The sequence below is a fragment of the Ovis aries genome, chromosome 13 (genome assembly GCF_016772045.2).
Source record: "Ovis aries strain OAR_USU_Benz2616 breed Rambouillet chromosome 13, ARS-UI_Ramb_v3.0, whole genome shotgun sequence".
In the NCBI taxonomy this organism is placed as follows: Eukaryota; Metazoa; Chordata; class Mammalia; order Artiodactyla; family Bovidae; genus Ovis; species Ovis aries.
In genome coordinates this window covers 19,057,342-19,082,688 of record NC_056066.1, presented here as the reverse complement: position 1 = coordinate 19,082,688, position 25,347 = coordinate 19,057,342, and the positions used below count along the sequence as shown (strand labels likewise).

At 42.8% G+C, this 25,347-nt stretch overlaps 1 protein-coding gene and 1 non-coding gene across 5 annotated transcripts in view; one reads left to right on the top strand and one right to left on the bottom strand.

Annotated features, from left to right (window-relative positions):
• Positions 1–25,347, bottom strand: part of NRP1 (neuropilin 1) — a 146,335-nt gene that overhangs the window by 30,976 nt on the left and 90,012 nt on the right. For all 4 annotated transcript variants that reach the window (XM_027976576.3, XM_027976577.3, XM_027976578.3 and 1 more), the window contains exons 7-9: positions 13,245–13,400; positions 9,383–9,527; positions 943–1,274 (exon numbers count right to left, since the gene is read on the bottom strand). In XM_027976576.3, the coding sequence (XP_027832377.1) occupies positions 943–1,274; positions 9,383–9,527; positions 13,245–13,400 (633 nt within the window). The remainder of the gene's footprint in view (positions 1–942; positions 1,275–9,382; positions 9,528–13,244; positions 13,401–25,347) is intronic.
• On the top strand, positions 16,085–16,156 carry TRNAC-GCA (transfer RNA cysteine (anticodon GCA)). Its single transcript has one exon. It is a non-coding gene; the product is annotated as a tRNA-Cys (tRNA).

Below are 25,347 nucleotides of genomic sequence, written 5' to 3'. Positions count from 1 at the left end.
GATTTTCCAGGCAAGAGTACTGGAGGGGGGTGCCATTGCCTTCTCCAGTCAAATTCACAGAAACAGAAATTGAAATGGTGGTTGTCAGGGGCTGGAAAATCATTGTTTAATGGTGAGGGAGTTTCAGTTTTGCAAGAAGAAGTTTTAGAGATGGGTTTGCACAACAATGTGAGTGTACTTAACACTACTGAATGGGTACACTTAAAAAAAGGTTATGATGGGAATTCTTGCGTTATGAGGATTTCAGCCCAATTATGGGCTTCCCTGGTGGCTCAGTCGGTAAAGTGTCTGCCTGCAGTGCGGGAGATCCGGATTCAATCCCTGGGTCCGGACGATCCCCCGGAGAAGGAAATGGCAACCCACTCCAGCACTCCTGCCTGCAGAATTCCACGGACTGGGGGGCCTGGTAGGCTATAGTCCATGGGGTCTCGAAGAGTCAGACACAACTGAGCAACTTCACTTTCACTTCTATGGAACTTTAGAAAATTGTACAACAGTATAGAAATGAAAGACTCTTTCCTTCAATAAAATATTTTAAAAATACATGTAACAAGGGATTCGTGGTAGAAGGGGGCTGGCAGCCGGTGCTCTGCAGAGATGATCAGAGGATCTTCGGCGGGAGTGCGTGTTCCTACCAGGTTACCCGGTGCCCATGTCCCCGGCCCCACTCTCACAGCCTCCCGCTCCCCGAGCCTTGAGTCACCTGCTGTTTCCTGAAGAAAGGAAAGGTGACCAGCGATGAGATGCTCAGCCGCGCTTTTTGCATCCCATTCCTGTCTCCCCTGGCATCTTACAGACTCCATCCCTCGCCCCCGCAGATCCCACGGCTTTCAGGAAATGAGAGAGATGCTTCCGCAGGAAGAGGCCAGGGTCCTTGATTCAAGCCAAGGCCGCCAGGGAGCCCCCCAGCCCTTCCCGGCGCCACCCCCGCCCAGGGCTCACCTTGGCCTTGCGCTTGCTGTCATCCATGATCATCTTCCAGTCCGAGCCGTTGTTGCTGTACCCGATCTTGAATTTCCTCATGAACACCTTGTTCTCCCGGTGCTTGCCCCCCTGAATGATGACTCCCCGTACAATCTTCTCCTCAGCCAGGTCCACCTGCAGCCACTCATTCACGTACGGGTGGGGGGCGGGGGGCAGTGCCCAGCCCGAGCGGCTGGTCACCAGGCGGATGTTTTCAGGCATCCAGTTCCTGTCCCCTTGATTGGACGCTGTGATCTGGGAGTCGGAAATAAGGCCTGACACCATGCCCAGCATTCCAGAGCAAGGATAATCTAGGCGGAGAACGGAACAGACAAACGTAAGGTGATTTGAAGTCTCTATGCTGAGAAAGAGAATCCACCTTATTGAGTAAAAACAGGGACTGTCCCCATTCATGTACATTTGTAAATGCCTGGACCATCTGATATGAAACCAACCCCCCACGCCCACCCCCCCCCCCCCGCCCCGCCCCGCTCCTCTTTCTGCACTGCCCACCCTACACTCAACAGTCCAATTTAAAAATCTTCAATAAGAACTGTCATTTGATCCTTTCTGAGTTCTTCCAAGTGTAAAGTCAACATATTTACTGTCGCGTTGGTATTCGGAAGTTATTCTTAGATCAAGTACAGCCCATTAACTGACTGGAGGTTCAGTTAATGGAGGGCTACAATTGTGGGAATCAGTCATTCCAACAGCAGCAAAGTTGGCAAAACAAAAGCAAAAAGATGATGAGGAGATGAAGAGAAAGAAAGTGCTTGAGGCAGCTTGAAGAGGTAGGAGGGTCCCCCCACCCCAGGATGTTTGAGGGGAGCCTTTGAAATGAATGCTTAAGGAGGGGGTCCATCTTCCCACCTCAGTGTCCCCTCACCCCCATTTCTAACTGCAGCAGAACTTTGCAGTATCCCATCATCACCTCAAATGTCCCGAGTCCAAACAAGAACAGTCCTTTTCACTCAACACTGAATCCCTTTATCCAACTCTTCACTTTAATGGGTGGAATCACTCATCAGCTAGTTCCTGCCTAGTTATCTTTGTCTTTCTTGATTTTCCATCTTCCATTCCTCTTCTGCTACCAAATCCTGTCATATTTTCATCTAAAAAAAGTGTCCTCGATATGCCTTGCAACCTTCTTTCGGCATCATCTGGATTGAAGGACTCAGGCTGGCACACTGCATGGTCTCCAGACTACCCTCTCAAACCCCAGTTTTGAGTCAACAACACCCATGTCACTTTTCATAACTTTGTTTTTGCAGTGTCATTCTCATGCTCAAAAATCTTGCATTGCTAAGGAAAATAAACCAAAGGACAGCTATTGCATGACTCTCCTGAAATGAGGTGCCTGGAAGAGTCAACTCCATAAAGATGAAAGTAGAATGGTGGTTGCCGGAAACTGGGGGCAGGAGGGAATGGAGAGTTAGTGTTCCGTGGGTACAGAGTTTCGGGGGTACAGAGTTTGTTTGCGATAATGAAATGTTCTGAAGGTGGATTGTGGTGATGGCTGCACACTAATGTGAAACTTGAAGGCAATTAAATTGTAGACTTAAACATGGTTAGAATGGTAAACTATGTTATGTATATTTGACCACAATAATAAGATCTTTGAAAAATCTCCCTGGCTTTCCATTATTTATGGTATGCTATAAAACAGTCTCTCTCTGGCTTTCAACACCCTCATTTTGGCTTCATCCTATTTATCTAATTTTATTTCCTGTTACTGACAGGAATCTATTTTCTTCCCATATACCACAGAGCTAACTCTCATCATTTTCTTTGTTCAAAATGTTCCTGCTGCCCCCTTATCCTCCTGTAGACGGAGGTAAGTTCTGCCCAAACATTCAAATCCAGCTTACGACTGATCCTAAAAACTTCTCAAACGACTCTCGCCTATATCCTGAGCTGTCCCTTTTCAGAAATATGCCTACATGGACAGGAAGCAGCACAGAGCTTAGCATTAAACTATTCTTTCTATGTTTTAAGATTGGGAATTGTGTCCATAATCAGATTGTAAATTCCTCCAAGACCATGAACAGCATCATAGATCTTGCTAAACTTCTACAGCAGACCAAGCAGCTTCTGAGCAGAAGGGGAGTATCAATCACTGATTAATTGATTGGTGGCTTCATAACAAAATGTCAAACACTTCAGTTATACTCTTTTCAAAATTGTACATCTCCATCTAAGACATGCCAGGAAGAACTTATTCTTTTTAACAACCCCGTTCTGCATAAATCAAAATTCAGCTGAAAATGTAACCATTGTAAATGAGAGGTATGTGTCTAATGCAATTAAGCCTTCTCCGTGTTATCAGCTGACCCTTGAGAATGAATTAGACACTTTCTAATTCAGACATTTTCTAAATCAGATGCTTACCGCCTGAGTTCTACAGTTCAGATCATGTCATTTCTTTACTTAAAGAGTCAGTGCCTGCTCATCTAGGAATTATGCACCTACTTTCAACCTCGCGTGCCAGGTTTTTGGTACCACGGCCTTGCAAGCCTCTCCTCAGTGAAGGAGAACTCCCTCACCTCTGTGTAGTGGTACTTGGAGCCTTCCTCTCATTCTGTCCCCTCCACTGAAGAATTTCCCATCACTCTGCCCTTCCCACTATCTTAAAATGTTGACCTGTTTTCAAATTTTATGTTAAATATTCAATTTTTCTGATCTCTCCAACTAGACATGGTTTTCCTTTTCTGGGACTCTTCCTAGCTCTCCACCTGCATGTCTCAGATATGTTGACCATATTCAGTTCCTTGGGTGGATTGCTTGCTTGCTACCTGACTCCCCAGATTTTAAGTTCTTTGAGGCTGTGAACCAAGTCATATTAAAAACTTTTCTGTGAGTCTTTGTGCCCTGCTTTATCCGTGGTATTTGCTCCACAAATATTTGTTGAATGAATCAGCTTATTAACACAATAAAAGGCAGCTGCCATTCTCCCCAAGCACCCTTTCCTGTAATTCAGCCACACTATTTGCTTCAGGCTGGGGTCTGGAAACCAAGAATAAATTCAATGGGGATTATAAAAAGATTGACAAAAGCGATTTTACTGAGGGTCTATGAAATTATAGTGTTAAAAATAGAAGTCGCATATTTGGTCTCTGTGGTCACACCTGTCTGACTCAAAACTGACTTTTGTGAAGAAAATGTGTAGCTGGTAATCCGTACCAGATGCTACCCTTCAGAGAAAAACAAAATTAACTTGAATACTGTAAGGAGAGAAGAAGCTCTACCAGATGAATGTCCCTTCTCTAATGCAGAGTTGCGGGGGCACGGTCCTTGCATCCACAAGCCTCCTGAGGCCAGCCTGCATCAGCCAACACAGCCGTGCTGCAGTCAGATGGCCTCATCCAAGATCAAGGAAGAGGCAGCCTGACTTGCCTTTGACTCCAAACCAGCGACTCACTTTTAGCCACAGTTAGGAGAAAGATACCACTAACAATTCAAGGTTTGAAGGAGATGCTAGGTTCTAGCTCTGTTCATCCACAGTAGGCTGGTTCAGTGTGCCTTGGTTAAAGCCTGGCTCCATCTCACATCCTTTGGAAACAGTGTTGCCAGATTTAGCTAACAAATAATCTAAAACAGCAACACCAGAAACCCAGGGTGCCAAACTAAATTCAAATTTCAAATGACAACAAATAATTTTTCAGTATGGTGGTGGTGGTGGTTTAGCCGCTAAGTTGTGCCAAACTCTTGAGACCCCATGGACTGTGGCCTGCCAGTCTCCTCCCTCCATGAGATTTTCCAGGCAGGAATACTGGAGTGGGTTGCCATTTCCTTCTCCAGGGGATCTTCCTGACCCAGGGATTGAACTCACATCTCCAGCATTGCAGGTGGATTCTTTATGGCTGAGCTTCCACTTGGAAGCCAATTTGTCCCAAATACTGAATGGGGAACATACTTACACTAAAAAATTCTTTGTCATTTATCTGCATTAAATTGAATGGGACATTCTGCATTTCACTTGGCAACCTTGATTAAAAAACTTAAAACCAATCCTAGATGGGAGGGGAAAGTGAGTTCTGTGATGGGGAATTAGGTGGTTCTTTTCTTTTTGAATTGAAACACAACTGATGTACATTACATTAGCTTCAGGCGTACTCCACAGTGAGTTGATATTTGCATATATTATGAGATGATTACCACTGTAAGTCTAGTAACCATCTGTCCCCATACGACGTTTTTACAATACTATTGACCGTACTCCTTATCCTGTGCAGTACATCCCTGTGGCCTTATCTGGAAGTTTGTAAACTTAATTATCTTCACCTATTTCACGCACCCCCACCTCCTTTCCCCTCTGGAAGTGGTTATCTTCATTGATATTATTTTACAATAAAACCTCTGAACTGAGACTTAATGGGAAAACAGAAATACTGGTAAATCAAATACTTAGTTAACTGGTTTTCAAGGAATGAGAAGACAATGACTGCATTTGATGGGTGAACCTGAATAAGCATAATTTAATCTTCCCTGATGACTCAGAAGGTACCTATGGATGTTGGAGGGCTCAAGATCATCCTTGCAAACTCTGCTCAACACAGGGACACACTGACCTGTGCAGAAGCCCCAGTTCATTAACTTCTGGTAAATGAAAAAGCCCACATGGTCTGCAGTGTGTTCTCAGACAGCAAGGGCATCTTCACCAGTTTTTCTTCCAAAATGATGAAGCCTTCCTTGTCAAAATAATGCAGATGCTCCTCTGTCAATCACCTACAAATCAGGATGACTTGCTCCAATTCTGTTCTCCTTATCTCTCTATATGGTGACCCATTGTTGTACACTCTGGTTCTTACAGGATTGCTATGTTTCTAGCAAATAATTTCTGAACAGAAAAATTGGGTTAGACCTTGCGAGCTCTGGAGACGTTCAAGTGATGTATTCGCACGGTACCTTTTAATTCAATGTGTGTGTGTGTGTGTGTGTGTGTGTGTGTTTTAAATCCAGATTGAGTTGGGGCTTGTCTACTCTAGAGGAGAGGGTCAAATTTTGCAATCCAGTCACTTGTTTGTAGGAAAACATGAATAAAGCTGCAATTCATTAATTTGCTCATTCACTTAAAAAAAAATAAGTGTGTCCAGTGTATTATGTTCCAGGTATACAGGACACAGTGGAAAAGAAGACAAACATGACCCCTGCTTTCATGGAGCTTCCAGACCAAAAAGCTTCGTGCTTTTTTCTATCAGTCTCCACTGAGGGGACCATGATCTCTAAAAAATGAAAATTATCTCCCCTGGTAACACTGAGCAAACACTGATATCATTGTCTCATTAGAGGTTCTGTTTGCTGGGGCCTGTTGCAGATTCAACTGATTGAGCACCATGCACTGTTTAATATACCAGGGTCCTGTTTAGTGAGCACTTACTTTAAACCAAGTGTCATAAGCATCCTTCCCTTGTGGCTCAGCTGATAAAGAATCTGCCTGCAATGTGGAAGAGCCGGGTTCGATCCCTGGGTTGGGAAGATCCCCTGGAGAAGAGAAAGGCTACCCACTCCAGTATTCTGTCCTAGAGAATTCCAGGGACTATACAGTCTATGGGGTCACAAAGAGTCGGACACAACTGAGTGACTTTCGCTTTCGCTTTTCATTTAAATCTTATTACAGCTGAATTAAGTTAATCTTAGTGACCAGGAGATGGAGATCAGCGGGACCATGAGTCTTGTCCATGGTCATTCAGTCACTAAGTGGACAGCTGGACTGAAGCTTGGATATGTCTATACACCTTCTCTTTGTGCGACCATCGTTATGACAGGCTGGCCTCTCTAAAAACCTGCCTTGACCAGTTATTTGCAGGTTGTAGTTGTCTTATTAGAGAGAAAGTATCCAAAACATATTAGGGGTCATGATTAAGAGAGTGGCAGTATGTAATTTGAAAAAAAAAAGAGCTACTTAAAATAATTGTAAAACAGAACAAACCAAATGTGAAAATATTAAAGCATGGTATTTCAGACACCTGTGCTGTGCTAAGTCACTCAGTCATGTCTGACTTTTTGTGACCCCATGGATTATAGCCCGCCAACCCCCTCTGTCCATGGGGATTCTCCAGGCAAGAATACTGGAGTGAGTTGCCATGCCCGCCTCCAGGGCATCTTCCCAACCCAGGGATTGAACTCAGGTCTCCCACACTGCAGGCAGATTCTTTAACATCTGAATCAACAGGGAAGCCCATGAATACTGGAGTGGGTAACCTATCCATTGTCCAGGGGATTTTCCAGACCCATGAATCGAAACGAACCAGGGTCTCCTGCACTGCAGATGGATTCTTTACCAGCCGAGCTACCAGGGAAACCCTACAGACATCTATGTTTGCTTAAATAACTAGGCCATTTGACTGTTTTTAAAAATCCAATAGTTTCCCTTGTTTATATATAAAGACTCATGCTCCTAGAATTATCTCTCAGGAAAATCCTTGTGAAAATGAGAAAGAGCAATTCAGGCTTAAACAAGTATTTTATTTAATTAAAAGGAGAGCCAGAAATTCAGAATTCACACTAATGCATTTATGAAGTTTACCTTTTTTTTTTTTTTTTTGGTACAGTGACATGAGAATAGGTGGGAGGAATGGGACAGAAATTTCCACTCTGCCTTCAAACGGCCTTGTTTCTATGAATTTACAAGTAGTCGTTTACATTTGTAATGCCCTGAAAATGACCTAGAACCTTCTCTCCTGTATCTGCTGATCAAGAATAAAGCCGTTATATCTAACCCTACACTGCCCCTTTTCTCCCTCCAAACCTCTCTCCACCCAATGCCTGCCTCCAAGGCCTTGAACTTTCTAAATATTTAGATTCTTAAACAATAAACAAGTCTGTCTCTAAGATGGAAATAAATAAAATTTGGGGAAGAGATCAAATGTCAGTTTTTACTTTCCAAAATGGGCTGTACTGTAAACAAATGTAATTTTGTTTTTTTCTCCTCAGTTAGCTTTCTTCAAATTGCTTGTAATTTCATGGAAAATTGCCCAGGTGATTTTTTTTTCCCTTCAGAAGTCAGTACTTTCCTTCTCTAAAAATAATTGTACTAAAGAGGATAAAAATAAAAACAATAGTGTTGGCGTTCATGGAATGAGAAATTAAATGCTCTCAATATGTATACTAACATTACATGAAAGATATTTGACAGACTTTAAAGGTTGTTCTCTTTTAGTTACTTTGTAGTGAATAAGTTACTGATTCTGTTTTTGAAGTTTTTTTGCATTCTATGGAGGTTGCATTGCACTTTTTTTAATGAAAAATTTGTAGTTTACTTACTTACATGGAAAGGTATTTGAAATGTGCTATTTACTTCAGAAGGCAGAGTAGATGTACAGGATGAGGAAGAGCAGTACTGGTTGCCAGAGAAACACAGCGAGACCAACTGGATCCTTCCACTTCCTGCTCCGTCCTGACCTGCCCGCCTTTTTAGCCATTTAATCGCCCAGTAACCTCATCTTCACCTCTCAAGTGCATATAATCCACCACTTGTTCCAAATTTGAAAGAGTCTCTTAAAGTCCTATTAACATCAGAAGAAACAAACTCCAAACCAAGAAATATTGACAAATCGATTTCTAATATTGATGTTAGTATATGCATTCAATGAAAGATAGACATGTATTGAGCCAAAACCTAACAGTAAGTTGTCAGGGCAGTTAGTGAGTAAAAGGAGAATAAATTAACTCCATAAATTAAACTGCTCCTGAACTGTCGCTAACGAGGTCACCTCTAGGCTTTAAGATTAAAAGGACATGTATACACTACCATGTGTACAACAGATAGCTAGTGTGAAGCTGCTGTGCAGTGCAGGGAGCTCAGCTCAGTGCGCTGTGATGGCCTGCAGGGTGGGATGCAGGTAGGTGAGAAGGAGGGTCAGGTGGGAGGGGATATATGTACACTTCCAGCTCATTAACTTTGTTGTAGCAGAAACGAATGCAACACTGTAAAGCAATTATACTCCAGTAAAAAAAAGACAAAGGAGGTGAAGTACATTTCAAGCAACAGTTATTTACGTAAACCTACTAAGTAGCAGTCAGTATGGAGTAACCAGGAGATGGAGGATGAAAGGGAAGGCATTTGTCTTCCTGGAGCCTGCCTAGTGGAAAGACACTACGTGTAAATACCTACCACATGCCAGCCTGTGTAAGCGCTTCATATTGACGAGCTAATTCATTATCACAACAACCCTGAGTGGTGTACACCATGATGCCTGTTTTCTAGGTGAGATAACTAAGGCTTTGAAAGGTAGTAAACTGCCCCAAGAAATAAGCCAGTGAGTAAGAAGCACAAGTAGGATCTAAACTCATTTTTGTCTAAATCCAAAGTATATGCTCTTAATTATCAAATGAAAATGACCAACCCCATTTATATCAAATTACTCTCCCTATATTTAAAAGTTGACAGAGATAAAAACCAGGTGATCTTCCATCTTACCTGTTATCTTGCAGCCATAGACTTCAAATCTCATGGAGATGCCAGTTTCCCAGGTCACAGGTTTGATTCGGACAAATCGAGTGATCAGGGGTTTGGGAAAAACTCCAATCACGACATCTGTGGGGTTGGTGTTTCCCTGAAAGATCTAGATGGAAAAAGAAAGGGCCCTTTAATAACAGACATTTCAGATTAAAAACAAATGCAAAAATATGTTTTCACAAGTGCTTGTCAAATTGTTTACAATCTCTTCATTGTTTACCATGGTTGAGGTGGTGTTAATAACTTGTCATGTTATTTTTCCAAATGATGGCAATCAGATAAGAACCATGTCTAAGATAGAATGTTGTCCCAATCATCTCTTCAGTTTTCCTAGAGGATTTTTGTTTTTTATTTGCTAAGTTGTGTCCTACTCTTTGCAACCCCATGGACTATAGCCCACCAAGCTCCCCTGTTCATTGGGATTTCCCAGGCAAGAAGACTGGAATGGGTAGCCATTTCCTTCTCCAGAGGATCTTCCTGACTCAGGGATCGAACCCACATCTACTGCATTGCAGGTGGATTCTTTACCGCTGAGCCACCAGGGAAACCATATAGAATGTTATCCTAATCAATTTTCTGAGAGGATGGAGCCTCTAAAAGTATTATTATAAGGATAGCATTTGTTAAAGAATACATGCAATTATCTAAAAAAGTGGGAAAATGATTAACATTATCAAAGAAACTTACAGAATACGGTGGACATTTCATGGGAACTTTCACTGTTTTACTTTCCCAGGAATTTCCCAAAGGAGTGCTTTTGGAGTTCAATGTAGGATCTGGCTATTTGAAAATTCTAGGTTATGTTCAGCCCTAGGTCAAGGAGCTTCCTCCCTTTGAACTCCATTTCTTGATGGAAGATCTTATCCCTGACGTGAATGAATGACTCTAATTTTTTTTTTTTGCGGGGGGGTGGTTGTTGGTAAAAGTATGTGTCGGTGGTCAAGATCAAAACTGAATTATACATAATATGTAATGGAGAATCAGTTTTCCCAGGGTTTCTGTTTCTCGTTTTACAAATGAGTCATTTTCTTCTAAGAAAGATGAGGCATGTAGCTGCAGAGTAATGAGTGCCAGTCACGAACTGGTTTCCCACAAGTATCCATGGGGGCCGCTTGGCCTGGGCATGATGCCACACAGTGTCCTCTGGCGACATCTCTCAGGAGTAGGGGGCTGTCTGCCACGTGGAACCCTCTGCCACTCGACTTGTCTCAGGTGGGACTGAAAGCCTCCCCGTCCCTGGATTTTACCCTAGCTTACAGTGGAGACAGCTTGTAAAAAGTACTGTGTTTCAGACACAGGCCTTGTGTAGCTAGAGCACCACGGGGGCCATCAGAGGAGAAGAGACTTCCTGGTGAGTCTGTGGAGGAGGACCACCATCCCGCGGGAGAAGGAGCTTATGGGTCGGGCTGAAGTTCTTACTACATTTAGCCTAAGAGCCCTGCTCCATGGGAGGCGGTCAAGCATTTCACTAGGTCGGATGTTGGCCGGATCCCTCTCTGGAGACAAGGTAGTATCGGAATTTATCCCAGCCTGTAATGGCCTTCATTTACTTTTTTAAACGAATATTTATTTACTTAGTCCTGCTGGCTGTGCTGGGTCTTCGTTGCTGTGTGGGTTTTTCTCCAGTTGCCGCTTCTCCTGTTTTGGAGCACCGGCTCTGGGGCCCACGGGCGTCAGCAACTGCAGTGTGGGGGCTCAGTATTTGCGGTGCCTGTGGCACGTGGGATCTTAGTTCCCTGATCAGGGGCTGAACTCATGTCCCCTGCATCGGAAGGTGGATTCTTAACCACTGGACTACCAGGGAGACCCTGTGATGGCCTTCAGATTTCTGTCTTACTTCAGCAAATCTCTCTGGGCAGCAATCTGTGTGAATGCGTTTTTGTGTCCTGATGAATAACGGGGACCTGCCTGAAGGGGCAGAGCTTCCCAAGCCAGTGTTTCAAGGGCCGGGGGGTCCACTTCAGGGAGGGACCACAGGCTGGCTTAGCCTGAGGACGTTTTATGTTTCCTGAAGACCAGGGGAGAACACACACGCCACCAACAGAAAAAGGCTGCTGATCTGTGGTCAAAGGCCACTGTTGCTGAGGTGCGTATGGCCAGCTCTCCCCAAGGAAAGGAGGGGAAGGGGCGTGCCAAAAGACCCCAAAGTACAGAGCAAGGCAACAAGAGCTGGACTCCAGGTGGACCTGGGGCTTTCATTCAGGTTCAGTGAAAGGGCTCAGACACACACCCGGTCTTTCCCAACATTTTACCCTTTCTGCCTCCTATTCTAGAGCCCCTGTGTGCCAAGGTGACACTGATTGTGAGCTGTGCCCACGTCAGACGCCCCCACAGCCCCAGTGTGCTCTCCCCACCCACATGTGGACAACTGTGGGCCACGGCTGAGGAGGAGTCTTGGATAAAGAATGCTCACTGATTAAAGAGACGGCCCGAAAGCTGAGTCAGCCCTCCCCACTCTCTCCGGGTTCTTCTGTTTGTTGGTGTGTCCTTGGCATTAGTGTTTTTTCATTTGTTTGAAACTAAAGCAGGCCTTCAAAACAATGACTCCAAAACAAAAACAAGCCATGACACTCAGGGTCAAAATTTACTCAGTGGATCTGCACCAATAGTGACCGTGAGGGGTTTTTTTTCCCAAGACGGAGGATCCGCTCCATGTCCTCTAGGGAAGGACAGTGGCCTTGAGCTGGCCGGTCCACAGAACTTTCCTCCCACAGATGGCTGCCTCTCTGTGGCTGCGGCCTTCCTGCCTGCTCTAGGTGAGAGTGGCAGCTTTGCAGCTAGTCACAGGGTAGTTTTTTCTTTCATTCTTTTTTTCGGGCATGTGGGATCTTATTTCCCCAACCAGGGATCGAACCTGTGCCCTCTGCATTGGAAGCTTGCAGTCTTAACCACTGACCAGCAGTGAAGTCCCTCAAAGGGTATTAATAGCCCTCTCACTTCACACCAAGGAGGCCTTTCTCAGTTCCAGACCCAGAAGGAGACATTTAAGCCCATACATGCTCCAAAGAGAGACAAGGACATGTTAACTGGTCTCTTCTGGAACCCAGAATTCCAAATTCCCTGGATCTTTGCTACCTTCTCATCAACTGCGCATGTTTCACTCAGCCCCCAGGGCAAGCTTTTAATTTTGGGGAAATGGCAAGCACCAGCTCTCAGTAATCTCTTGATTAGTAATTCAGAGCAAGCATAACTTCAAATAAACAGCAGGCTGAGAAAAACATCTCAGCTCCAAATAATTCAGGACAGAGCGCCCGGGGGACAGGGCATGGTGTGGCCTCCTCAACAACAAAAAGCAGCGAGAAGGTGGCGTGTCGTTCGTGGGATCTGAGAGAACACCTTTAGTTCTGTTCATTTGCGCAGAAGCAGCCAAACACACTTGTAAATTAGTTTGTGAGGCGCAGAGGATAGATGAAAAGGAGTCTTCTAAAACCAGCCCATTACAGAGAGGAAGAAAGAATTAATCTATGAAAGAGAATCAGGAAACACGGGGAGAAAGACAAAACAAAACAACTCCAAGGGTTCTGAGGGGGACGGTGTTTATCCTATGCAGAGTCCATGTCCCTGTGGGAGGTTTAAAGCAATTCTTGAGTCTGACTTAATTTGGCTGGTATTGACTTTTCTTGGAAACATCCGTATAATTTCCTTTTGGCTTCTGGATCTGGGAACACGAGACCCCTTGGTCAGATTTAAACTTCTAATTGCACTTTTCATTTTAAATCAATTCAAAAATAAGCCAGGCCAGACAGCAAGCTCCCAAACAAACAAGTAAAAATTGATCATCCATTTCAAAGACTGCATTAGTGGAGGAGGCAGGCAAACTTACAACAGGTTTATTTCCTTCTTTAATGGTGATCCAGTCTTCCCCGTTGGAGCTTATGTCTATTCTGTACGTTTTGACGTAGTATTTCCTCCTGGTTTCCTTTGAAATGGCTCCCTGTGTCCCGACAGCAGTGACAAACCGCAGAAGGCCCAGGTCTACCTGCAAGACAATACAAGCCTGATCAGTTGCCCATCCTGATACCTCTGTAACGTGGAGCATCTTTTCCTGTGGGGACCACGATGTAGTCTTCCTCCACCTGGGGTCAACAGGCTCTAATTCCATCAGTATCGACAGCCCGAAGAAAGCCTCGGATATGGTAAGACAGCCACTGCCCTAGCTGGCAACCGCCAGGAAGAGAACTTTCTCATCCTTGCAACCGGCAACCAAGATTGCTTGATCCTTGGAACAAAAGAGAAAACCAGGTCCGATATCATATGACTGTATTTTCTAAGAGATTAATGATACTTTCTAAACAGCACATTAATAAATGTCACTTTATAGGCAGAAAACCAAGACAAACAAGATAAGCTCCCGTCCTGGTTATGGAGAAGCCTGGACTAGAACTTGAGTCTCACGTGGCCCCATTTCCCATTGCTCTGCAGCAACCTCCTCCTTCTAAATAGGATGTGGGCTGGAACCATCCTGACTCCGAAAACCCTTGTGTGTGCAGGGCTTTGGGAAACGTGCCATCAATTTGTAATCTGGAATGGCCAGATTGTATTTCTGTATCATACAGAGATTTAAAGAAACAAAGCACAAATATTTGGCAAAATATTTCATAATGTTCACAAAAAGTAATTGCATGTTACGACTGATTAACACTAACAAGATATTTCAATAGTATATTCAGTAGTAAGAGGCCATTTCCCCTGAAAATGGTGAAAAAAACAACCGCCCCCTCCTTAAACCCTAAGCTACCCCCTTCCCCAACTGCAACGCATCTCGCTTTCCAGTTGCTACAGGACAACCCAATTCTCAGGAAACAATATTTCAATTAACCCTCCAGTGCCCATGGGCCATAAACACCTAAACAATTTCCATTTTATGTACAACCTGTCTCCTGAAGAATGGCTATTGTCTTCCCCAAATTGCTTTTTCCTGAAGGCCCTTGGAGCAGTTAAATCAACATGTTGCCAATACCTTCAAAACTGAAGCAAGACCAAAAACAACAACAGCCCCACCACAGAGAAGCCAGCTTGAACACACACAATTCAACAATAGGAGATTTCATCTAAAAAGGAAGGGGATACTACTCAGTGTAAAAGAATCTTTATTTCATTATCCTGATTTTAAAGATGTCAAGTCCAGGCTCAAAATGCTTTTACCAGGTTTAAAAGAAAAAAAGGAGCAAACCTTTAATAGAAATACATATTTTAAGACGATAATGGTAGATATTGTCTAAATCTTAACAAATAAGTACTTATCCAACATATTTTTATTAAGTGCCTAAACCTGCTAACTGAAATTTGCATTTTTTCAAAAATGAACTCTAACACCTTGTATGAATTTGTGTACACATTTCAAAAACGGGAGGCAGCCCCATTTACCAGATTTAGCCAATAAAAATACAAGATATTCAGTGAAATCTGAATTTCAGATGAATAGCAAATGTTTTTAAAATAAATACATCCCATGCAGTATTTGGGACATTCTAACAACAGGTTCATTGCTTACTTGAAGTTCAAATTTTACTGAGTGTTCTTTTCTGGATGTGATCTGGCAACCTTAAATCTAACTCTGTTCTGAACAAATAATCAGATGATCTTAGGTTGCTGCAAAAACTCGCTGATTTCTTAATGCTGCAACTTGAAAGTTAATGGCTACTCTAGACATGGATGCACTGAACAATTTCAACTGTTTTCAAATGCTCTCATAACACTTAGGGCTTTACTAACTGTCCACTGAGTTATGCCCTCATGCCCAATACCCAATCCACTTCAACCTGAAGAGCCCTTAAAACCTTGACTTTCAAGGGACTGTGAAGCAGAGCTGTGCAAATAAACTCAGTCAAAACTACAGATGGCTCTTTGGCTTGGAAATGATTAACTTCCCGAGAGTGCATATGCAGCTTAGGCTGATTAGAAAGAGCTCTAGAACTTCATGCTCTGGTTGTCCTTTTCCTATTTTTAAAATTTTGTTCTTAGGATAAGAAGTTAACGGGTGGTCAGCTAGAAGAATCCTAGCACTAGAAACAGCCAACTTTAAAAGAAGGATCTATTGACTGGAATTAACCGGATGCCCAACGCAAGAAATGTCCAAAGTCCCAAACTGAGAGGTCCCAAAGCATGTGCATGAATCACTCATAAAGAAGAAAAGATATGTTCTTTTCTTAACAGCAATGAAATGCATTCACAACCTCCCCTTGTAATTGCATGAAGCTTCCTGCTATGCTTTCAAACTCTGCAGATTCTCTTACTGCACTGGGATACTTGAAATTTCACTTCATTTTTCTTTCTAACATTACTGCCACTGGGTTTAGAAAGAGTGAATGACAACCAAATAATTATAGCTGGGACTTAAACCATTGTAATTAAAACTGAATGGTACCCAGAACTCTAACAAGACACAGCCCAGTGCTGGAAACTCTCACTTGCAACACCATGAGCGTCTCTTAAATCCTTTATCCTTGGGGACCCTTGTGGACTGCCCTAAAAGCGACTCTCAGTGCCTGAGAGAGTTTGGGAGGAGATAGATATCAGCCTCAGAAGCACCACTGCTCACTCTGCACGTATCTGTAGGGAGACCCAGGAGGACTTACTGGGTGTTTACACCTTTCTTAGGGTTGAAGCCATCTTTGCTAATCATGACATTGCTTTGATGTACCTTTTCATTTTTTATGGGCTTCCCTAGTGGCTCAGAGGGTAAAGCATCTGCCTGCAATGCGGGAGACCTGGGTTCGATCCCCAGGTAGGGAAGTTCCCCTGGAGAAAGAAATGGCAACCCACTCCAGTACTCTTGCCTGCCTTTCTCAGGGTCGAAACCATCTCTGCTAATCATGACGTTGCTGTGGTCTACCTTTTTATTTTTTATGGCTGTGCTGCACAGCATTTGTGATGATAGCTCCCTGACCAGGGACAGAACCTGCACCCTCTGCACTGGAAGCATGGCATCTAAACCACTAGACCACCAGGGAAGTTTGGGATTTACGTTTTCAGTCTCACCTGCTACATTCACTTCCCTTCAATGTATCTTTCAGCCACATCAAGTATTTATTCTTCCTAAAAGACATGCCTTTTCTGCCTTTGCACCTTCACATATAAAGTTTTCTTGACTTAAAAGGACATTTCCTCTTTTCTTTGACCACACATGACTGTTTCCTCTTTTTGGCCTGGTGGGCACAACAAGTCATGTCTAACCTCAGCATGTTTAGCGCAAGGCTCAGTTCTCCAACTCTCAAGTCAATATATTGTGTTTTTCCTATACTTGCATCCAGACCGTTAAGATTCCAGGAGTGTTTGTTTTTCTGTCTAGGAAAGTGGTAGGTGTCTATTAAAAATTCCTAGGATACAGAAGAGTCTAAAGAAGAAACTGCAATCTCTGTAAGACCACCAATAGGAAATAACCATTGAAAGTAGTCTTCCAGAGTTTTTTTTTTTTCCTTATGCAGAATATATGTGACTATTGTGTATATGATTTGTTATTATTGGGTTTATCAAAACATTCGTTCAGGTTTTTAACCTGAAAAAACTTTCTGGTCATCCCAATTCAAGGTCATATTACCTCTACGTTTGATAACCTGCTTTTTGTTTAGTTTTATGGATATATTTCCATGGCAAAAATATTTTTCTATACCATCAGTTTCAATGGCTTCATAGTATTGGTTGTAACAATGCCATTGGTTGTAACATCATCTGTTTAGTCAGTGTGCTGCCTGTGAACATTTCTACTCCCCTTGACTGATATTTATCCAGTGAACACTTAGTATCAACTTTCCACTAAGTTCTGTATTAAGTGATGAAGATACAAAGAGAAGCAAGAATGGGAGACACAAACAAGATTACAGGATGGGCCAGTGCCTGGAGGAAGGGAGCTAGGGAGCTGGAGACATCTCACAGTCGACTTCCGTGTCTAAGATACCTATTGAAGGATGAATGGTAGGAACTTACAAGTGGACAAAAAAGGGAGAGAATATTCTAGAGAAAAGGAGGAATGGGAACGGCAGAGGCAAGGGGAAGGAAATGAATGAATGAAATAACATCACTAAACAACCTACCAATGGTTCTTTCTTATCCCTATAGATATTATTTGTCAATAAATGGATTGATCTCTAAAGAGATTGTTCTCTGCTCATTTGGAAGCCTAAAGAAGCAGTTGTCATGAACACTACTCAAAATCTGGCCATCCTCTTAGTGGGTTAGCTTTCTGAATTCTGATGAGCTTGCCCCAACCTCACAGTCTAACAGACAAGATTGGCGACCCAAGACAGGCAGCTGAAAAGACAAAGATACAACCCCCAGAAGTTCTATACAATGGCAACCCTCTGTGTTTTGGAGGGTTCATCGTCCTAAACGATATTTCCTTTCTTTCCATAAAAATTTAGACACACAATAACCATAATTAACCTGCTTTCCCTAAATCCAATCAGCCCTGTTCCCATCACTGTTTTCTTGTTTTAAAAAGAATGCCATTGTTTCACAGCTGCTTTATTTTTAATTGGAAGATGGGTGTGATTTCACATCTGAGTTTGATGTACTTCTGTTTAACATGAAGGGTGATGTTGAGGGGATGTGATGATGGGGGGTGTAGCCAGAGCTGCGCATCAAATGCCTTCACTGGAATTGTGGAAAATCTCACTCCGTGTGTGTGCGTGAGAGACAAACATAAACATCTGGTTATTTATCTGATGGTCTGTAGGCGATTTGACAGAAGTTTCCCAAACTCCTTTGGAGTTCGAGCGGCCACTCTCTGAGTTAGCTTATCACCATTAGCAGAAGTGACCCAGTATGACATCCTGTTTCCAATATAAATATAAAAGTCTAACGCTGCTGGGAGAATGTCTACACCCACATCTTCTTTTCACTGTGCTCCCCATGCAAAGAGAAGACACAGCTAGACACAGTGGAGGAAAGCCCCCCTTTTATTCTGGGTGGGGAGAAGTGAATTAGTAAAAGAAAACAGCCATCCTCATCCCCTTCCGGGGGCGGGGGATGGTGTCCTACAGCTCCTGTGGATGAACTCCCCACCCTAACGCCCTCTTCCTTGTAAGACGTCTGCAGGTATTAACCCACATGCACTTTATGGCCACAGCATTGTCTTAGTAATGACAGGAAACACATTCCCCAGATAAAAAGAAGTCAGGAGAGAGACACATTTTACTGGGAATCACTTGAGGACAGAGGGCACGTTTTTAGCATCGTGCAGTAAATCATCGTGCAAACCTCTGCAAACTGCTGGTCAAACACCAGCATGCAGCCTCCCAGCCATGCAACAAATATCATTGCTTCTTACAATAACACATAACCAGCTACGGGTAACATCAGAATGTGGAAAGCCTCATTTCTAAAATGAAAATCTGTCTTGCTCAATAAAATACTGTCCCTTGCGCGAGCATTGGCAAGGGAATGTTTCCCGGTGTTTAACATTCCCAAGACAGGTCTGTACGAGAGCCTGAAAAAATAAAAGACAAAGAATGGAAGTCTGATTAAAAACAGGAAAGATACTTTTTTTGATGGGGGGAGGTGGAGTGTGTTGGGTTCTTTTTAGAGCATCTCCGATGACTCAAAGAGCTGTTTAATTCATCACTAGACACTACAAGCTAAAGAAAATATTTTTAAGCAATTGTCTCATTTCCTCAGATAACACACATGCTTTCTGATAATGCCTGAGCATCTGAACATGGATACTGTCCCAGGATCTTGGGGCTTAATTCACGGTACCTGATCACCTCGTTCCTTGACTTGGGACCTTGGACTTTTTACAGTTATGAATAAACATACAATCATCTTACAGTTGGTGACACGGTTCTCTCTTTATGTATTTTTTCATGATTACCGTGTTACACAGGAAAAAAAGACTGATGACTAAAATTACCATTATTAATGGAAATTTTATAGGGCAACTCTTCTGTGTCAGGCATCTTTGTCCTCCGTCCTCAGTTGCTTCAGTCATGTTCAACTCTTTGCAACCACATGGACTGTAGCCTACCAGGCTCTTCTGTCCATGGGATTCTCCAGGTAAGAATACTGCAGTGGGTTGTCAAGCCCTCCTTTAGGGGATCTTCCCAACCCCGGGTCTCCTGGGTCTTCTGCATTGCAGGCAGTTTCTTTACTGCTGAGCCACTGGGGAAGCCTGTCAGGCATCTTATTAAGGGTTACACTTAGATACATTATCTCTTCAGCTCTCAACAGTCATACAAGGAAAAGGTTTTGTGGACAAAGGAACAGAGAAAAAAAGTATATGAGTTCCTTGTTCAGAGTCACACACATGTTAGAGACTAATCCAGATAAATTTCTCACTCCCCATCAGATTGGTGGCCCATGTACTTGTCACCACCACACCCACGCTCTGCCCCAGTTCCTATCTTCAAAACCACAATTATCAAAAGTTAATTTAGAATTTCTTAGTAAACAAAAATTAAATCTTGTAGTTATTCTTTCTGCAAATTCAATATTTTTGCATAATTACAGAGAATCTAAAACCATTTATGATTACTTTGACTGCATCGAACATTTACCTTGACTACTGGAAAGCAAAATTTTGCAAATGACTCACTTATGCTGTTGAAAAACGAGACGGTGGTGATGGATCATTTTTAGCAAAAGATAATGAGAAAACATTTTAAAATTCTGGTAAAGAATACAAATATCCAAGAGCAAGAAAAGTGTAATGCAGGAAGAACCTCACCGATTTTCTTTTCTCATCTTTTTTTTTTTCTTTCTTTCTTTTTTTTTTTTCTTTTCTCATCTTAATGGCTTGAATTAATTTTTTTTCCAGAAAGGAAAGCATTTTGCTGGGTGGAATGAAACTACTGGTTGCAACAAAACCAGTGTTGGTAGGAAAACAATCCCGAGTGAGTGGACAGATGGAGTTTCCTCTCCAAAGACTTGAGTCAAGCAGCTAGAATAACACTAGATAGGGCTGCACAGCTCAGACGCAGCCTAAAAGCCTGGCTTCCCTGATACTACTGTGCATACCGCAAAAAAACAGCAAGGAAAGGGCAAGAGAATGAAGTCCCCAAACAAGTCACCTCCATCTCCCCTGGCTGATAAGAGAGATCATGCTGCGGGGTGCTCCACTGCCTCTGTACGCTGGCATATCCTTTCATTCTCATAAATATTTGCAGAAACCAGAAGCAATGAATGAAAAAAGAAATATTTGGGGGGACTCCCCTGGCAGCCCAGTGGTTAAGACACTTCTCCCACTGTAGGGGGCATGGGTGCAATCCCTGGTCAGGGAACTAAGATCTTACCTGCCGTGTGATGCAGCCAAATCACACAAAAAAACAAATACCTAGAAAAGAAAATCTGAATTCTGATATGCACTTGGAACTAGAGCTCCATCTGGTTCTGTCTGAAGAGTAAGAGCTGCTGTAGCTGTTAGAGCTGACAAGGGGAATGGTAGGAGGAAAGGAAAGGGACTCGAAGTGACAGGTTAATGCTCCAGGGTCCCCACTAGAGACGTTTCCAGAACCCAGTGACTCAAATCACTCCCACATGGAAACCAGGAGGATGCTGCTCTGGGAGGGGACAGCCAGGCGGGTCCACATCTCCTAAGAGTGTCAGATAGAGCATTTCAAAGATCTTGAGGAGAGCAGGGCACAGGACAATGACGCCCATGCCTGAACATGCTCAGCTTCACAGATGACACCTATTTAAGACAGATATGGGAGGTGTGTGTCTTCACAAACTCCTTGCAAAATCTGAGGGCTCTTCTCCCCCTTCTATACGCTCTAGAACAGATATACTTGTGTTCAGAAAAATCAGACAAGTCTTCCATTAGGATTCCTCAGTTACTCACGAAGTCTGCAAAATCTGGTTGTCAGGAGGCAGTATATTTTGATAACAAAGGCGGCGAGAATGAGATCGTATGAACTCATTGTTCCTATAGACCCTAGGATACAAGTGATCAGCATCAAAGATAACTGGAAACTGCTATGCAGAGTTAAGGAGAAAGGCTGATTGAACGCCTAGACTTTGGGAAAGATTGTTTCATATTTTTTTAGACAAACACCAACCCAAGAATTCTGTCTGTTTCTCCTTAAAGTGAAGGAGATTCCTTACTGTAGCACCATGTTCACTTTCAGACGAGGACCTCGGAAACTTTTAGTAGCTTGGTCAAGAGGACTCCTAGATTGTGCCCTCTTCCAGCTTAGATACCTGGGAGTTGCTGCTGGACGGAAAAAGATTCAAGGGCTTCATATTTTTAATTAACATTTTTTGAGTGCTTATTTGTTAAGTTACATTAAATGGAAACCCTGAGCCTAATCCTTTGATCTGGAAAGAGGATAAGCATTCAGAACAAAACAAATGTAATCCCTAGAAACTTGGTTAAGAATTTAACCTACAAACTGTATAGCAAAAACTGCTTAACAGAAGTGTCTTAAGAAAGAAAACGAAGTATGCTGCAGTTCAAAAAAGTTGCAAATATGTACGAATATTTATACATCCTCAAAGATGTATAAACATGATACAGATCTAGTCAAATGTTTCACAGGACTCATATCGGGGGCTCTTACTAAAAGGTTCACTCAGCAAAGATTTGGCGAGCATTTCCTACATGGAGGAACAGGCTGGCTTAGGCGCTCCTGATATAACTTTTGGCTTTATCCATCAATTGTTAATTGTAACACTCATGAAAACTAGGAAAGCATTCTCCCAGTAGAAGGCTCAATGGGTAGGAATCACTTGGGGTCGGCAGACAAGAGCAAACTGATGGGTCAAGTGGAATAGATCCAGTTGACTGCACCCATTGACGTCTCGTGAGACCGAGCAGACTGTGAACAGATCTCTGGCCTCTGACATCTGTCTCAGCCAAAACAAAGAGGGTGCAGTAATGGAGGAATGGATAAAGGGGGATCCGGATGACAACCGCTTTAAAACGTAACAGTAGCATCTATGACCTCTGCATATAACTTCGGTAGGACTGTATTATGTAGACAAAGCATTTATTATTGTTTTTTTAATTATTAAAAACATTTTGGAAAACTATAATTGGATATATGGAGCCAGAGTACAAGTCCATTGTGTGTCTTAAAGCCCAATAATGGTGCTTCACACATCGTAGATGCTTAAACTGAAACTGTGAAATTGAAGTAAACTGAAGGATACCAAGGGTCCAGATAAAAACATTTAATCCATTAAATCCAACAGATATTTATGGTATGCCAGACTCGGGAAGCAAGCAGGCCTGCACAGAAAAAAATGACAAGACTGAAAATAAAAACTGTCATCGTGACCACAAATGAGTCATTGTGAGGTTCAGAAGATGGTTATGGGCTCAAGGGGAAAGTTCAGGCTTTATGGAATAGAGAGCATCTGAATCGTTCAGACTGGACTTCACAGGATAGGATCAGATTTTGGCTGGAAGGGGCCAGGGTTGATGAGCTAAAAGCAGAAGGCACAGGAAAAAAAAATCCTACCCAACTGCCTATATTGAAATATCTGATATGATGAACATTTTCCTCGTGTCTAGTATCTCTTGGCAAAAGTCCTTTAGAGAGCAAAGCAAAGTGTCCTCCCCATCCCCAACCTCCAATACACACCTCTGTGCAGAGGCCTTCATGGAAGCCAGGCATCCCCACCAGCAAGTGCTGGGTAGGTAACAGAGAGACTATGCAATCTTGTTTGTAATTAAACTTTCAGCTCACGACCATGCAAGGCACTGCTGAGATAATTCTGCTAAAGTGTTTGCTTTTGCTACCTCTGGGAATCCAGGCATTCCTGGGAATAAGACCTAACCCTCAGCCCGCATGAGTCAGACTCTTCTCTCCTAAACCTCTTGGCACGCTGTCCAACCCTACCCTCTGTTTATATCTACATTTGAAAGAAAACACCTCAATGAAATGGCATCAAAACTGCGTGATGTTCTCTGCAGGGATCCACACTGCTGTCAAAATGACACCATTGTTTCTCAAACCAAAAGGGCAACGAGTTGAGATCCTGAGCTTACAGTGGTGGGTATTTCTGTGTCTCACATCCCTTGAGCTGTGGAGGGAAGTTGGTGACTGGAGTTTCTTCTTTTATCACACAAATAAGTGCTAGGTACTTGGATGCAGGAGACTGAAGGTTACCAAATTTCTGCCCTCTCATCAGTGAGGGAAAAAGTCGAGTAGACAAGAACTCTCTCTACAGAGAGAATTGGTCGCATTAAATGTCCTCAGTGAATACTAGGGCTACAGGGAAAATATCTGGGTGACGCAGGCAATACATGTTGGCAAAAAGGCACAGGCCCCAGGAGAACCTCTGTGACTGATGGTAAGGAGTGACCTGGAGGATGTTAAGGAAGCTAATTAGTCATTCCAACCTGTGGTCTCCTCTTCCCTCCAACAAAAATACTAATGCATAGCCCATTTAGTTATTTTTCCTAGTTATTATAAGAGTCATAATGATGCATTGCTACACACGTTAACCATAAGAATGTGACCCTAATACTTTTTTTCCCTTAGTCATTTGAGTAATTGGAGTATATGGGTGTGTACGTATGCGTGTGTGTGTTTGTGCGTATGGTTTTGCCTGAAGTAGCTAGGTGGGCTTCCCAGATGGTGCAGTGGTAAAGAATCTGCCTGCCAATGCAGGAGACGCAAGAGACAAGAATTCAATCCCTGGGTTGGAAAGACTCCCTGGAGGAGGGCATAGCAACCCACTCCATTTTTACTGCCTGGAGAATCCCCATGGACAGAGGAGCCTAGTGGGCTACAGTCCATGGAGGCTATAGTCCGTGGGGTTGCAAAGAGTTGGACCCAACTGAGCGCATGTGCATACACACACACACACACACACACACACACACACACACACACACACAGCTCTCTTTAAATTCATCTGCCTTGAACAGTAGAATCCCATCCTTAGCAAATGCTCAATACACATTTGCTGAATTTAAATGCAGTGCTGTGTCAGTTCAACACTGCCAGCAAGACCTGAAATGCCTTTCTTCCAAATAAAAGCCAACAATCCATTGTTAAGTCAATGTTAGCATTTGAGCAACCAATCTGTCCTCTAAGTTGAGGAATATAGCTATCCTTATCTTGATGTTTAAACCGCAAATATTAAAACTACTCATAAAATTTCCAGTCCTTTGAAAAGTTCACCACTTAAAGGGAGGGTTTGCTAAGTGACAAATTTCACTGGCTAGGTCCATGTCACATGAAGGATTCCTTTTTATTTGTTTCTCAAAAGAACTCTCAGTTACTTACTAAGTATCCTTCCTCCCAGAATTTACCCTGAAGGGCAGCAGGGCTTAAATCTGTTTTTCACCATATCTATCATTCTCTCCAACCTCTTCTCAACGTTTTCATTTTAGAGTCAAGTTACTGGCAGATATGACATCCACAAGATTTTTATGGATTGGATGTATATGGTATCTTAGACTTTTCTCAGACCCTTTCTGTATTTTAGAAGAAGTAACCACATCAACATTTCCCTGTCTTCACTGTAGGTCTTCAAGTCTTCACCTGCTTAACATGTGATCTTCATAGAATATTGTCATTGTAAGTTTTGTGTGGCTGGGAAATGCATGCAGGTTTCAGGCCTTTTGTGATCTTTGTGTTTGTCTCATGGTCTCTGAGAAGCAGCCCCATGGAAGAAGCATTGATGCTGGCTCTGAATCAAGGCCAGGCCACATAACACCTTTCCACGGTGCAGTAACCTCAGTTACGCACACGTACATCTTTCCAGTCTATCAGCAGCTTAAAGAGACTATTAAACCTAAAACACCAAGACAATATTAAATAGGTACAGGTAAGGTCTATTTCTGTTTCAAAACCTGTTGTATGCTACCCACAAAATTTTAATATCTGCAGTATTGGGGAGATTTCAAATCACTTAAGATCAACACACATCTGTCCTTAGATAGCATCTATTTCAGCACAAACTGATTTGTTTATCATCAGTTTCTCAGTAAGTCATACCTTTAATTTTTCTCCCTCTTAAAAGGCTTGGTTTCAAAA